The following is a 12,904-nucleotide window of genomic DNA, read 5'->3' as shown; positions in this document are numbered from 1 at the left end:
GAAGATGGGGAGGGGGTTAAAAGGGGTGGGGGGACCCCAAAATTGGGGGGACCCCCAAAATTAGGGGGGGGGGTAAAGGGGGGGGGCAGAAGATGGGGGGGCAATGGAAAGGGGGACCCCAAAATTGGGGGGCAGGGGGGTCCCCAAAATGTTGGGGGGTGGGGGGGACCCCCAAAATGGGGGTTTGGGGGGGGGGAGGAATGAGGGGACCCCCAAAATGGGGGTTCGGGGGGGGGTCAGAAGCAGGGGACCCCCAAAATGTCAACTGGGGGAGCCCCCAAATTTGGGGTGCCCCCCCCCCAAAAAAGTCTCAGAGACCCCAGAGAAGCGGGATTTGGGGGTGCAGGAGGGTCTGGGGGCGGGAGGGGACCCCCCCCCCCCCCCAAATTTTGGGGTACGCACCAGGCGGAGGTTGTACCCTCCGGGAAATTTGGGGTGTCGGGGGGGGACCCCGAAAAGTTTGGGGGTCCTGAGATGGGGGGTTGGGGGTCCCTGGGGGGGGCCTGGAGGTTTTGGGGGGTCCTGGTGGGTTTTGGGGGTGCCAGGTTGGGTTTTGGGGTGCCTGGGGGGTCCTGGAGGTTTTGGGGGGTCCTGGGGGGTTTTGGGGTGTCCTGGGTGGTTCTGGAAGTTTTGGGGGGGGTCCAGGTTGGGTTTTGGGGTGCCTGGGGGGTCCTGGCTGGGTTTTGGGGGGTCCTGTTGGGTTTTGGGGTGCCCTTGGAGGTGCCAGGTTGGGTTTTGGGGTGCCTGGGGGGTCCTGGAGGTTTTGGGGGGTCCTGGGGGGTTTTGGGGTGTCCTGGGTGGTTCTGGAAGTTTGGGGGGGGTCCAGGTTGGGTTTTGGGGGTGCCAGGTTGGGTTTTGGGGTGCCTGGGGGGGCCTGGCTGGGTTTTGGGGGGTCCTGTTGGGTTTTGGGGTGCCCTTGGAGGTGCCAGGTTGGGTTTTGGGGTGCCTGGGGGGTCCTGGAGAAGGTTTTGGGGTGCTGGAAGAGTTTTGGGGGTCCCCGGGTGGTCCTGGAGGTTTTGGGGGGTCCTGGTTGGGTTTTGGGGGTGCCAGGTTGGGTTTTGGGGTGCCTGGGGGATCCTGGGTGGGTTTGGGGGTGCTGGAAGAGGTTTTGGGGTCCCTTGGGGGTCCTGGCTGGGTTTTCGGGGGTCCTGGTGCGTTTTGGGGTTCATGGGTGGTCTTGGAGGTTTTGGGGGGTCCTGGGTGGGTTTTGGGGGTGCCAGGTTGGGTTTTGGGGTGCCTGGGGGGTCCTGGGTGGGTTTGGGGGTGCTGGAAGAGGTTTTGGGGTCCCTTGGGGGTCCTGGTGGGTTTTGGGGTGCCTGGGTGTTCCTGGAGAAGGTTTTGGGGGGTCCTGGGTGGGTTTTGGGGTCCCCTTGGAGTCTTGGAGAAGGTCTGGGGGGTCCCAGGGTTGGTTTTGGGGGGTCTTGGGGGTTTTGGGGGGTCCCGAGTGGGGTTTTGGGGGGTCTCGGGGGGGATTGGGGTGCTGGGGGGGTTTAGGGGTCCCAGGGTTGGTTTTGGGGTGCTGGGGGGGGGGGGGTTGGGGTGCGGGGTTTTGGGGGGCCCACCTGCTGTGGAGGCAGACCCAGACCCCCCCCAAACCCCCCCCAGGCCCCCCCCCAGGGACCCCCCAAAACTCCCCGAGACCCCCCAGACCCCCCAAAACTCCCCAAAACCCCCCAAAACCCCCCGAGACCCCCCCAGACCCCCCAAAACTCCCCAAAACCCCCCAAAACCCCCCCGGACCCCCCCAAACCCCCTCGCACCAGTCGCACCAGTTGCACCAGTCGCACCAGTTGCACCAGTTGGACGCGGGGCCGCCCCGGGACCCTCCGGATACTGGGGGGGGGAGGGGTGGGTTTGGGGGGGGGGAGGGGTCACCCCCCCCCTCCAATCCCATCCCCCCCCGTGGGAACCCGGCGCGCCCCTCCCCCCTCCCAGTTCAGCACCGCGGACAGCGGCGGGGGGAGGGGCTGGGGGGACTGGGGGGATACTGGGAGATACTGGGGGGTACTGGGGGGACTGGGGGATAGTGGGGATACTGGGAGATACTGGGAGATACTGGGGGGGTACTGGGGATACTAGGGGTACTGGGGATACTGGGGGATACTGGGAGATACTGGGGGGTACTGGGGGGACTGGGGATACTAGGGGTACTGGGGATACTGGGGGATACTGGGGATACTGGGGATACTGGGAGATACTGGGGGGGTACTGGGGGATACTGGGAGATACTGGGGGGACTGGGGGGACTGGGGGATACTGGGAGATACTGGGGGGACTGGGGGGACTGGGGGATAGTGGGGATACTGGGAGATACTGGGGGGACTGGGGGGTACTGGGGATACTGGGGATACTGGGGGTACTGGGGGATACTGGGGATACTGGGGATACTGGGGGATACTGGGGGGTACTGGGGTACTGGGGATACTGGGGGATACTGGGGGGTACTGGGGATACTGGGGATACTGGGGGGACTGGGGATACTGGGGATACTGGGGGGTACTGGGGGGACTGGGGGATACTGGGGTGCTGGGGATACTGGGGGATACTGGGAGATACTGGGGGGTACTGGGGATACTGGGGATACTGGGGGGACTGGGGGATACTGGGGGATACTGGGGGGATTGGGAGATACTGGGGATACTGGGGATACTGGGGGACACTGGAGGTATTGGGGATACTGGGGGATACTGGGGATACTGGGGATACTGGGAGATACTGGGGATACTGGGGATACTGGGGATACTGGGGGATACTGGGGGGACTGGGAGATACTGGGGGATACTGGGAGATACTGGGGATACTGGGGATACTGGGGATACTGGGGGATACTGCGGATACTGGGGATACTGGGGGATACTGGGGGATACTGGGGGGACTGGGAGATACTGGGGGATACTGGGGATACTGGGAGATACTGGGGATACTGGGGATACTGGGGATACTGGGAGATACTGGGGGGGTACTGGGGATACTGGGGGATACTGGGGATACTGGGGATACTGGGAGATACTGGGGGGACTGGGGATACTGGGGATACTGGGAGATACTGGGGGGGTACTGGGGATACTAGGGGTACTGGGGATACTGGGGGATACTGGGGATACTGGGGATACTGGGAGATACTGGGGGGGTACTGGGGATACTAGGGGTACTGGGGATACTGGGGGATACTGGGGGGACTGGGGGGTACTGGGGGATACTGGGGATACTGGGACATAATGGGGATACTGGGGATACTGGGGATACTGGGAGATAATGAGGATACTGGGGATACTGGGGATACTGGGGGATACTGGGGGGTACTGGGGGGACTGGGAGATACTGGGGGATACTGGGGGTACTGGGGATACTGGGGATACTGGGAGATACTGGGGATACTGGGAGATACTGGGGGGTACTGGGGATACTAGGGGTACTGGGGATACTGGGGATACTGGGGATACTGGGGATACTGGGAGATACTGGGGGGTACTGGGGATACTAGGGGTACTGGGGATACTGGGGGATACTGGGGGGACTGGGGGGTACTGAGGGATACTGGGGATACTGGGACATACTGGGGATACTGGGGATACTGGGGGATACTGGGGGGTACTGGGGGGACTGGGAGATACTGGGAGATACTGGGGGTACCGGGGCTCCTGGGGGTCTCTGTGGCCCCGGGCCCCGTGGCCGGGCTGGGGGGGTCCCGTGGGGACCCCAAAAGGTGACACCCCCCTCCCCTCCCCCCTCCCCTCCCTCTCCCCCCCCTGCAGCTCCCGGGGCCGGGACACGGCGGGGCCGAGCGGCGGCGGAAACGCCCGAACGGGGCCGAGCGGGGCCGAAGGGACCCGAAGGGACCCGAGTGTTTCCGAAGGGACCCGAAGGGACCCCAGTGTTTCCGAAGGGACCCGAGTGTTTCCGAAGGGACCCGAAGGGACCCGAGTGTTTCCGAACGACCCGAAAGGACCCGAAGGGACGCGAAGGGACCCGAGTGTTTCCGAACGGGACCGAACGGGGCCGAGCGGAGCCGAAGGGACCCGAAGGGACCCGAGTGTTTCCGAACGGGCCCGAAGGGACCGGAAGGGACCCGAGTGTTTCCGATCGGGGCCGAACCCGCCCGAAGGGGCCCGAGCGGGGGGTGAGAGGAACCAGCACGTGCCAGTAGCCCCCCGGGGACCTCCCAGTGCCCACCAGTACATCCCAGTACTCTCGCAGCACCTTCCCAGGGACCCCTAAGAACCCCCTAGGAACTCCCAGTACCCCCCCAGTAACTCCCAGTAACCCCCTAACAGCCCCCCAGTCCCTCCCAGTACCCCCCAACGCCCCCCCAGTAACTCCCAGTACCCCCTAACGCCCCCCCATTACCCCCCAGTAACTCCCAGTACCCCCTAACGCCCCCCCAGTAACTCCCAGTAACTCCCAGTACCCCCTAACACTCCCCCAGTAACTCCCAGTACCCCCTAAGTCCCCCCCAGTAACTCCCAGTAACTCCCAGTACCCCCTAACACCCTCCCAGTAACTCCCAGTACCCCCTAACACCCCCCCAGTCCCTCCCAGTAACCCCCTTATAGCCCCCCAGTAACTCCCAGTACCCCCCCAGCAACTCCCAGTAACTCCCAGTACCCCCTAACACCCCCCCCAGCAACTCCCAGTACCCCCCAACGCCCCCCCAGTAACTCCCAGTAACCCCCTAACACCCCCCCAGTCCCTCCCAGTACCCCCAACGCCCCCCCAGTAACTCCCAGTAACCCCCTAACGCCCCCCCATTACCCCCCAGTAACTCCCAGTACCCCCTAACACCCCCCCAGTCCCTCCCAGTAACCCCCTTATAGCCCCCCAGTAACTCCCAGTACCCCCCCAGTAACTCCCAGTACCCCCTAACAACCCCCAGTAACTTCCAGTAACTCTCAGTACCCCCCAGTAACTCCCAGTACCCCCTAACGCCCCCCCAGTAACTCCCAGTAACTCCCAGTACCCCCTAACACCCCCCCAGTAACTCCCAGTACCCCCTAACAACCCCCAGTAACTTCCAGTAACTCTCAGTACCCCCCAGTAACTCCCAGTACCCCCTAAGGCCCCCCTGTAACTCCCAGTAACTCCCAGTACCCCCTAACACCCCCCCAGTCCCTCCCAGTACCCCCCAACACCCCCCCAGTAACTCCCAGTACCCCCTAAGTCCCCCCCAGTAACTTCCAGTAACTCTCAGTACCCTCCAGTAACTCCCAGTACCCCCTTATAGCCCCCCAGTAACTCCGAGTACCCCCCCCAGCAACTCCCAGTAACCCCCCAGTAACTCCCAGTACCCCCTAACACCCTCCCAGTAACTCCCAGTACCCCCTAAGTCCCCCCCAGTAACTTCCAGTAACTCTCAGTACCCCCCAGTAACTCCCAGTAACTCCCTAACGCCCCCCCAGTAACTCCCAGTAACCCCCTTATAGCCCCCCAGTAACTCCCAGTACCCCCCAGTAACTCCCAGTAACTCCTAGTACCCCCTAACGCCCCCCCAGTAATTTCCAGTAACTCCCAGTACCCCCTAACACCCCCCCAGTCCCTCCCAGTAACCCCCCAGTACCTCCCAGTACCCCCTAACAGCCCCCCAGTAACTCCCAGTACCCCCCCAGTAACTCCCAGTACCCTCCCAGTACTCCCAGTCCCCCCCAGTGCCCCCCCTCCCCCCCCCCCCCATGGCCGCCGTCCCTCCCAGTCCCCCCCAGTTCCTCCCAGTGCCCCCCCCCGGCCCCTCCCAGTCCCTCCCAGTCCCTCCCAGTGCCCCCAGTTCCCCTGGCCGGGCCGTGGGGCAGATGTGGGGCGCCGTGGGGCGGGTGGGGGGCAGCGGCCTGCGGGGGGTGGGGGGGGGCGGGGGGGGCCCCCCCGGGGCTGGGGGAGGGGCGCTGGCCGGGAAGGTGGCCGTGGTGACGGCGGCCACCCACGGGTGAGTGAGTGACCCCCCCCCCCCAAACCCCGCCCCCCGGCCACGCCCACCGCCCCACTGCGCCCCCCAGACCCATAGATTCCCCCCAGACCCATAGATTCACCCCCAGACCCATAGATTCCCCCCAGACCCATAGATTCGCCCCCAGACCCATAGATTCCCCCCAGACCCATAGATTCACCCCCAGACCCGTGGATCGCCCCCAGACCCATGGATCGCCCCCAGACCCATAGATTCCCCCCAGACCCATGGATTCACCCCCAGACCCATGGATTCCCCCCAGACCCATGGATTCCCCCCCAGACCCATGGATCGCCCCCAGACCCATAGATTCGCCCCCAGACCCATAGATTCCCCCCAGACCCATGGATTCCCCCCCAGACCCGTGGATCGCCCCCAGACCCATGGATCGCCCCCAGACCCATAGATTCCCCCCAGACCCATAGATTCCCCCCCAGACCCATAGATTCACCCCCAGACCCATAGATCGCCCCCAGACCCATGGATCGCCCCCAGACCCATAGATTCGCCCCCAGACCCATAGATTCACCCCCAGACCCATAGATCGCCCCCAGCCCCATAGATCCCTCCCCAGCCCCATAGATCGCCCCCAGCCCCATAGCCCCCCCCACATGACCCCCATGACCCCGTAGCTCCCCCCATAGACCCCCACTGCTCCCCCCGTCACCCCATAGCTGCCCCCTCGCCCCACAGCCCCCCATGGCCCCCCACACTCCTCCCCAGCCCCATAGCCCCCCATCACCCCATAGCGGCCTTATTGCCCCATAGCGCCCCAAAACTCCCCCCCATCACCCCATAGCACCCCATAGCTCCCCATATCCCCCCATTGCCCCATAGCGCCCCATAACTCCCCATCACCCCATAGCCCCCCAGCCCCATAGCACCCCATAACTGCCCCCCATCACCCCATATCCCCCCATGACCCCCTGACCCCCCTGACCCCATGACCCCATATCCCCCCATCACCCCATAGCGCCCCATAACTGCCCCCCAGCCCCATAGTCCCCCCATCACCCCATAGCTCTCCCCAGCCCCATAGCCCCCCCTGACCCCATATGCCCCCATCGCCCCATAGCGCCCCATAACTCCCCTCCAGCCCCATAGCCCCCCCCGACCCCATATCCCCCCATCGCCCCATAGCACCCCATAGCTCCCCATCACCCCATAGCCCCCCATGACCCCCTGACCCCCCTGACCCCATGACCCCATATCCCCCCATCACCCCATAGCGCCCCATAACTGCCCCCCAGCCCCATAGTCCCCCCATCACCCCATAGCTCTCCCCAGCCCCATAGCCCCCCCTGACCCCATATGCCCCCATCGCCCCATAGCGCCCCATAACTCCCCTCCAGCCCCATAGCCCCCCCCGACCCCATATCCCCCCATCGCCCCATAGCACCCCATAGCTCCCCATCACCCCATATCCCCCCATGACCCCCTGACCCCCCTGACCCCCTGACCCCATATCCCCCCATCGCCCCATAGCGCCCCATAACTGCCCCCCAGCCCCATAGCCCCCCCCGACCCCATATCCCCCCATTGCCCCATAGCGCCCCATAACTCCCCATGACCCCGTATCCCCCCCTGACCCCATATCCCCCCATCGCCCCATAACTCCCCTCCAGCCCCATAGCCCCCCCCGACCCCATATCCCCCCATCGCCCCATAGCGCCCCATAGCTCCCCATCACCCCACAGCCCCCGTGACCCCCTATCCCCCCCCGACCCCCCTGACCCCCAACTCCCCCCAGGATCGGGCTGGCGATGGCGGCGGGGCTGGCGGAGGCGGGGGCGCGGGTGGTGCTGAGCTCCCGCCGCGACCCCCACGTGGCGGCCGCCGTGGGGCAGCTGCGGGGCCGCGGCCTGGAGGTCAGCGGGGTCGTCTGCCATGTGGGGCAGCCCCACAGCCGCCAGCGACTCATAGAGAAGGTAGGGGAGGGGGGGGGGTGTGGGGGGCGGTGGGGTACGGGGGGTTATGGGGGGCTATGGGGCGCCCATGGGGCTATGGGGCAGGATGGGATTTGGGGGTCCCGTGGGGGTTATGGGGCAAAGTGGGGTCCTATGGGGCGCAATGGGGTCCTATGGGGGGCTATGGGGCACGATGGAGACATGAGGGTCCCATGGGGCGCTATGGGGCACTGGGGTTATGGGGGGCTATGGGGTGCCCATGGGGCTATGGGGCAGGATGGGATTTGGGGGTCCCGTGGGGGTTGTGGGGCACAATGGGGTCCCATGGGGGGCTATGGGGCATTGGGGGGCAATGGGGTTATGGGGCACAATGGGGATGTGGGGGGTCTATGGGGTGCAATGGGGCACCCATGGGGCTATGGGGCACAGTGGGATTTGGGGGTCCCATGGGGGTTATGGGGCAAAGTGGGGTCCTATGGGGGGCTATGGGGCATGATGGAGACATGGGGGTCCCATGGGGGCTATGGGGCACTGGGGTTATGGGGGGCTATGGGGCAGGATGGGATTTGGGGGTCCCATGGGGTTTATGGGGCACAATGGGGTCCCATGGGGGTCTATGGGGCGCAATGGGGCCCCATGTGGGGCCTCATGGGAGGGGGGTCTCATGGGAGTTATGGGGTGCAGTGGGGCACTGGGGGGGGGGGGGCTATGGGGGTTGTGGGGTGCAGTGGGGCACCCATGGGGGCTATGGGGCACAGTGGGGCGATGGGGTTATGGGGCGCAATGGGGACGTGGGGGGTCCCATGGGGGGCTATGGGGCGCAGTTGGGATATTGGGGGTCCTATGGGGGTTATGGGGCACAATGGGGCACCCATGGGGGCTATGGGTCGCGATGGCAACATGGGGGTCCCACGGGGTGCTATGGGGTGCCCATGGGGTTATGGGGCGCAGTGGGGACGTGGGGATCCCACGGGGGGCTATGGGGCACTGGAGGGGTTATGGGGCGCAGTGGGGCAGCCATGGGGCTATGGGGCACGATGGCAACATGGGGGTCCCACGGGGGGCTATGGGGCACTGGAGGGGTTATGGGGCGCAGTGGGGCGCAGTGGGGGGCTATGGGGCGCGGTGGGGCGATGGGGCTATGGCTCGCGATGGGGACGCGGGGGGCCCCATGGGGGTTTACGGGTCGCGATGGGGCGCCCGCGAGGCCGCGCTCGGGGGTCGCGTCCCCCGCCCGGCCCCGCCCCGCCCCGCCCCACTCCTGTCTCCGCCCCCCCGCCCCACCCGAGGCCCTGGAGACCTACGGCGCCATCGACATCCTGGTGTCCAACGCCGCCGTCAGCCCCGTCTTCGGCAGCGCCCTCGACGCCGACGAGGCCGCCTGGGAGAAGGTTGGCCACGCCCCCCTCGGCCGCGCCCACCTGGCCCCACCCGCCTTTAACCCCGCCCCTCCCCGTCCCCGCCCCAAGATCTTCCAGGTCAACGTGACGGCGGCCGCCATGTTGATCAAGCTGGTGGTGCCCCACATGGAGAAGAGGGGGTGAGGCCTCGGGGCGGGGCTCGGAGGGGTGGGGCTGGGGCGGGAAATGACGACGCAGGCGGGGTGGGGTCGGTCGGCCACGCCCACCGCCTCGTCACGCTCCTCCCCCCCCCCCCCCAAAATCCGCCGCAGGGGAGGGGCCATCGTCTTGGTGTCGTCCTTGGCCGGGTACACGCCCTTCCCGGTGAGGGGGATGGGTGGGGCCGGTGGGTGGGGCCGGTGGGTGGGGCCGATGGGCTCCGCCTCGTGACGGTTGGGTGGAGGATGGGCTGGGTGGGGGGGGGGTCGGGGGTGGGGGGGTGGGTGCTGGTGGGAGCCGTCTCGGGGCGGGTTTTGATGGTGGGACGGGTGCTGGGTTGGGTGGTTGGGTTGATGGGATGGGTGCTGGTGGGTGGTGGGATGGGTGCTGGGCTCCATCTCCTGGTGGGGTTGGATGGTGGGATGGGTGCTGGGATGGGTGCTGGGGTTGATGGTTGGGTGCTGGTGGGTGCTGGGTTGGGTGGTTTGGTTGATGGTTGGGTGCTGGTGGGTGCTGGTGGGTGCTGGGGTTGATGGTTGGGTGCTGGTGGGTGGTGGGATGGGTGCTGGGCTCCAATTCATGGTGGGATGGGTGCTGGGGTGATGGTGGGATGGGTGCTGGGCTCCATCTCCTGGTGGGGTTGATGGTTGGATGGGTGCTGGGTTGGGTGCTGGGGTTGATGGATGGGTGCTGGGCTCCATCTCCTGAGGGGTTGGACGGTGGGATGGGTGCTGGTGGGTGCTGGGGTTGATGGTTGGGTGCTGGTGGGTGCTGGTGGGCGGTGGGATGGGTGCTGGGCTCCAACTCATGGTGGGATGGGTGCTGGGGTTGATGGATGGGTGCTGGGCTCCATCTCCTGAGGGGTTGGACGGTGGGATGGGTGCTGGTGGGTGCTGGGGTGATGGTGGGATGGGTGGTGGGCTCCATCTCCTGGTGGGGTTGATGGTGGGATGGGTGCTGGGTTGGGTGCTGGGGTTGATGGTTGGGTGCTGGTGGGTGGTGGTGGGTGCTGGGCTGGGTGCTGGGCTCCATCTCCCAGTGGGATGGGTGCTGGGATGGGTGCTGGGGTTGATGGTTGGGTGCTGGTGGGTGGTGGGATGGGTGCTGGGCTCCAACTCATGGTGGGATGGGTGCTGGGGTGATGGTGGGATGGGTGCTGGGGTTGATGGATGGGTGCTGGGCTCCATCTCCTGAGGGGTTGGACGGTGGGATGGGTGCTGGTGGGTGCTGGGGTTAATGGTTGGGTGCTGGTGGGTGCTGGTGGTTGGTGGGATGGGTGCTGGGCTCCAATTCATGGTGGGGTTGGTGGTTGGATGGGTGCTGGGGTTGATGGTTGGGTGCTGGTGGGTGGTGGGATGGGTGCTGGGATGATGGTAGGTTGGGTGCTGGGCTCCATCTCCTGAGGCGTTGATGGTGGGATGGGTGCTGGGTTGGGTGGTCGGGTTGATGGTCGGGTGCTGGTGGGCGCTGGTGGGTGCTGGGTTGGGTGGTTGGGTTGATGGTTGGGTGCTGGTGGGTGCTGGTGGGTGGTGGGCTGGGTGCTGGGCTCCATCTCCTGGTGGGGTTGATGGTTGGATGGGTGCTGGGGTTGATGGTTGGGTGCTGGTGGGTGGTGGTGGGTGCTGGGATGATGGTGGGCTGGGTGCTGGGCTCCATCTCCTGAGGCGTTGATGGTGGGATGGGTGCTGGGTTGGGTGCTGGGGTTGATGGTTGGGTGCTGGGCTCCATCTCCTGTGGGGTTGGACAGTGGGATGGGTGCTGGGTTGGGTGGTTGGGTTGATGGTGGGACGGGTGCTGGTGGGTGCTGGGGTTGATGGTTGGGTGCTGGTGGGTGCTGGTGGGTGGTGGGATGGGTGCTGGGCTCCAATTCATGGTGGGATGGGTGCTGGGGTGATGGTGGGATGGGTGGTGGGCTCCATGTCCTGGTGGGGTTGATGGTGGGATGGGTGCTGGGCTCCATGTCCTGGTGGGGTTGATGGTGGGATGGGTGCTGGGTTGGGTGCTGGGGTTGATGGTTGGGTCCTGGTGGGTGCTGGTGGGTGCTGGGCTGGGTGCTGGGCTCCATCTCCTGGTGGGATGGGTGCTGGGATGGGTGCTGGGGTTGATGGTTGGGTGCTGGTGGGTGGTGGGATGGGTGCTGGGATGATGGTGGGTTGGGTGCTGGGCTCCATCTCCCGGTGGGATGGGTGCTGGGCTGGGTGCTGGGGTTGATGGATGGGTGCTGGTGGGTGGTGGGCTGGGTGCTGGGCTCCAACTCATGGTGGGGTTGATGGTTGGATGGGCGCTGGTGGGTGCTGGGTTGGGTGGTGGGATGGGTGCTGGGTTGGGTGGTTGGGTTGATGGTGGGATGGGTGCTGGTGGGTGCTGGGATGATGGTGGGATGGGTGCTGGGCTCCAACTCCTGGTGGGATGGGATGCCATCATCATGGCAGGATGGGTGCTGGTGGGCGCTGGGCTGGGTGGTGGGGTTGACGGTGGGCCGGGCGCTGGTGGGCGCTGGGCTCCGCCTCGCGGTGGGGTGGGTGAGTGGGCGTGGCGGGGCGTGGCGGGGCGTGGCGGGGCGTGGTGCCTGACGGGCGGGCGTGGCCAGGCGCTGGGGCCCTACAGCGTGAGCAAGGCGGCGCTGCTGGGGCTGGTGAAGGCGTTGGCCCCCGAGCTCCGCCCGCGGCGCGTCCGCCTCAACGCCGTCGCCCCCGGCCTCATCCGCACCCGCTTCAGCGCTGCCGTGAGGGGCGGGGCCTGGGGGGGCGGGGCCGAGGGATGGGGGGCGGGGCCGAGGGATGGGGGGCGGGGCCGAGAGGGAGGGGAGGGCGGGCGGCGGCGGGCTCGGCCGGGCGGGACCTGGCGGCGGATGGGGAGAGGGGGAGCGGGGCGTGGCCTGCGGGTGGGCGTGGCCTAGGGAGGGTGGAGCTTGGAGGCGGGGCGGAGTCTACGGAGGGCGGGGCCCGGCGGGGGTGTGGTCTCGGGGCGGGCGGGGCCTCCCGGGGCGGGCGGGGCCGGGAGGTGGACGTGATGTAGGAGGGGGTGGACGGGAAGTCACGGGGAGGGGGTTGGCTCGGGTGGGGCTGGGCGGGGCCTGTAGGGGTGTGGCCGGCGGCGGGCGGGGCCTCGAGGAGGGGGCCGCCACCACGCCCCGTCCCGCAGCTCTGGGAGGACGAAGCCACCCGGGAGCGGGTGATGGGCGCCATGGGCATCGACAGGTGGGCCCCGCCCTTCCACCCCCGCGACCTTTCACCCCCCTTGGTTTGTTGTTCGCCCCCGTGACCTTTCACCCCGTGACCTTTCACCCCGCCCCCAGGCTGGGGACCCCGTCGGAGGTGGCCGAGGTCGTGACCTTCCTCTGCTCCCCCGCCGCCGCCTACGTGGTGGGAGAGACCGTCGTCGTGGCCGGGGGGGCCCCCTCCCGCCTCTAGGGCGCGGCCGGGGCGGGGCCGGGGCGGGGCTGGGGCGGGGCGGATTGTTTCGGGCGTCGCCCCCCCCCCCCCCCAAAATAAATGAAACGC

The 12,904-nt window shown here is 66.8% G+C and overlaps 1 protein-coding gene across 1 annotated transcript; it reads left to right on the top strand.

The window, feature by feature from the left end:
- Positions 1–5,783: 5,783 nt before the first annotated feature.
- LOC126037275 (dehydrogenase/reductase SDR family member 4-like) lies at positions 5,784–12,854 on the top strand. The gene is made up of 8 exons (XM_049797592.1): positions 5,784–5,914; positions 7,686–7,863; positions 9,132–9,233; positions 9,312–9,382; positions 9,515–9,566; positions 11,992–12,126; positions 12,546–12,601; positions 12,700–12,854. The coding sequence occupies exons 1-8, from the start codon at positions 5,784–5,786 to the stop codon at positions 12,812–12,814; spliced, it is 840 nt and encodes a 279-aa protein (XP_049653549.1). The 3' UTR covers positions 12,815–12,854.
- Positions 12,855–12,904: the final 50 nt, after the last annotated feature.

Source organism: Accipiter gentilis, unplaced genomic scaffold (assembly GCF_929443795.1).
Source record: "Accipiter gentilis unplaced genomic scaffold, bAccGen1.1, whole genome shotgun sequence".
Lineage (NCBI taxonomy): Eukaryota > Metazoa > Chordata > Aves > Accipitriformes > Accipitridae > Astur > Astur gentilis.
The sequence above is the reverse complement of the archived record's forward strand: the minus strand, read 5'-3'. Positions and strand labels throughout refer to the sequence as shown.

Excerpts from the sequence above, each read along its gene's own strand:
- LOC126037275 (XM_049797592.1), top strand. The coding sequence starts at position 5,784 with ATGTGGGGCGCCGTGGGGCGGGTGGGGGGCAGCGGCCTGCGGGGGGTG. Across the intron at positions 5,915-7,685 it reads GTGACGGCGGCCACCCACGG|GATCGGGCTGGCGATGGCGG; the intron begins GTGAGTGAGTGA and ends AACTCCCCCCAG. Across the intron at positions 9,234-9,311 it reads ACGAGGCCGCCTGGGAGAAG|ATCTTCCAGGTCAACGTGAC; the intron begins GTTGGCCACGCC and ends CCCCGCCCCAAG.